The sequence below is a fragment of the Colletotrichum abscissum genome (assembly GCF_030869225.1).
Source record: "Colletotrichum abscissum strain IMI 504890 chromosome Unknown Scaffold_318.1, whole genome shotgun sequence".
NCBI classification, from domain to species: domain Eukaryota; kingdom Fungi; phylum Ascomycota; class Sordariomycetes; order Glomerellales; family Glomerellaceae; genus Colletotrichum; species Colletotrichum abscissum.
Genome location: NW_026850230.1, coordinates 210 through 2110, shown reverse-complemented (window position 1 = coordinate 2110; position 1901 = coordinate 210). Strand labels below are relative to the sequence as shown.

The window sequence follows — 1901 nt, the reverse complement described above, 5'->3', positions numbered from 1 at the left end:
TATCCGCCGCGCATATTCTATCCGAGACAAAAGGCCCAACCCGGGCGATCTTCCAGCGCACCACCTTCACCACCTTTCACCCAGCAAAACATCAGTAGACCTGCGCGGTTGATACCTTGCGCGTCGTATTAAAAGTGTGGGAAGTAATCACTCGGCCGCCAAAGATCAAACACGGCATCATTGACAAGTCAACCAGCCAGGAGGCAGCGCGCGGCAGTCAGCCTGGATGTCTTTTTTTCACAAACTCGCTTTTCTACTTCTCATCGGTCTAAATGGGCTGCCGTTCTTTGTACCTTGGTTGGCACAGAAGCTCGCTCGGCATAAGGATAGCCCAATCTTTCTCAATTCGATGCTGTTACAGTTTATAGACGACTTTCAAGAAGGGCTCATTTGCCAACTCAAGCCAGTGTTACAAAAGTTTGTCTTCGAAATCCGATCTGAGAACGAAATCGATTCTACAAATCGAATCACGAAAGTCGATGCATTGATCAACGTCATCAGAATATTCGCAGTCAAACTTCCGTCGGTGGGTGTCACGCTGCTTTTGGTCATCCCAAAAACAGCAACATCAATCTTCTTCTTCATTCTCGCTATCGCGACTTGGTACGCGATGTTTTTTGAACCAGCAAGAACGCTACAAAAGATGAAATCGAACAGGAATAAAGTAGTGTAAGACGGCACCTATAGTTTCTCGGAGGAGCTCGCCAACGTTTTTTAGTTTCGAAGGAGAGAGCGATCCGGAGAAGTGGCAGAAAGACTATCTGCTATTGCTCTCTAGCCTATCCGCGAGGGGTCTCTCATGGAGTCTGATGCGCAACGTCGGCTTTCTTCTTTTCGAGCGCTTCAGCCCGGGTTCCGATCCTGCTTTGATGGTCCGACTCGTCCATCAAGTCGTGGCGCTTGAAAAGGTCATGCTGAAGTTGATACAGTGTTACACAAAGGCGCAAGGTCTTTTCAAGGCCTTAGCTGAGGGCAAGCTCTCGAGCCAGAGCTTAGAAAGGCTGAGAGCCGTAAGCAACCGGTCTCGTGTGGTACTCACTACGGCTCATCGTTCCGTGATGAACGCTTCTTGCATCAACAACTTCCACGGCTGGGCATGGAAGCATCCAGGAAAGCCCCCGTTGCTGCCTGTCACGGACAGGACTTGTCATGGTAGTCGGGTTGTGATCTATCGCACCATGGTGGGGGAATGGATCGCAGAGAAGTTCAAACTGGGATCTCAAACGATGCGCAGATGTTCGCAACGTGTGGCCTTGAGTGCGACCGCCCAGGAGACCCGGCCGTTTCTAGACGCCACATTGCCTCGATACGCCGGTGCGGCCGTATGAAAGTAGCTGATGTTGCCTTTCGGTCAAACCTAGAGTCGACTGACATTCCATCATGCAACAATACGAAAGACTTAGGATGTTTAGCCACCACAGGCCTGATCTCTGGAGAGGCAGGAGCGATCGTAGGGTCTTCCTTTCTCAGCCGAGACCTCCTGCAAAGAGGAGTACAGATAAACGATGGGAGTGAATCGTGGAAAACACCCCTCTGCTCTCCGCGACAGCAAACCAGAATGTCTGAACTCGAACTCTGAATCATGTCGACTTCGTCTCTCCACGGTCCATTGAGTTGCTGAATGGCGGGGGTAGGGTTGGAAGTTCCCCTCAATTCTGTCGACGACCCTAAAATCCTCGCATAATGAGTATCATATATGCCACATTTCTACGCGATTCGCCTCCACGGAGGTATACTCGGAGGATGATTGATGTGAACAACCATGTTCTGTGCAGTATATACGCCGAAATATGCAATGCTCAAAAGCGTGGCCACAAAAACCATCGCGCGATATATTATAGTTGATACCACAATGGCTTGCCAGACTCGTACGCTGCAGTGGGCCGTCCCGCCGAAGGCAT

At 50.4% G+C, this 1901-nt stretch overlaps 1 protein-coding gene across 1 annotated transcript; it reads left to right on the top strand.

The window, feature by feature from the left end:
• Window positions 1-809: 809 nt before the first annotated feature.
• Window positions 810-1328, top strand: CABS01_17085 (uncharacterized protein; the record flags this gene model as incomplete). The annotated part of the gene is made up of 1 exon (XM_060550412.1): window positions 810-1328. The coding sequence occupies one exon, from the start codon at window positions 810-812 to the stop codon at window positions 1326-1328; it is 519 nt and encodes a 172-aa protein (XP_060397492.1).
• Window positions 1329-1901: the final 573 nt, after the last annotated feature.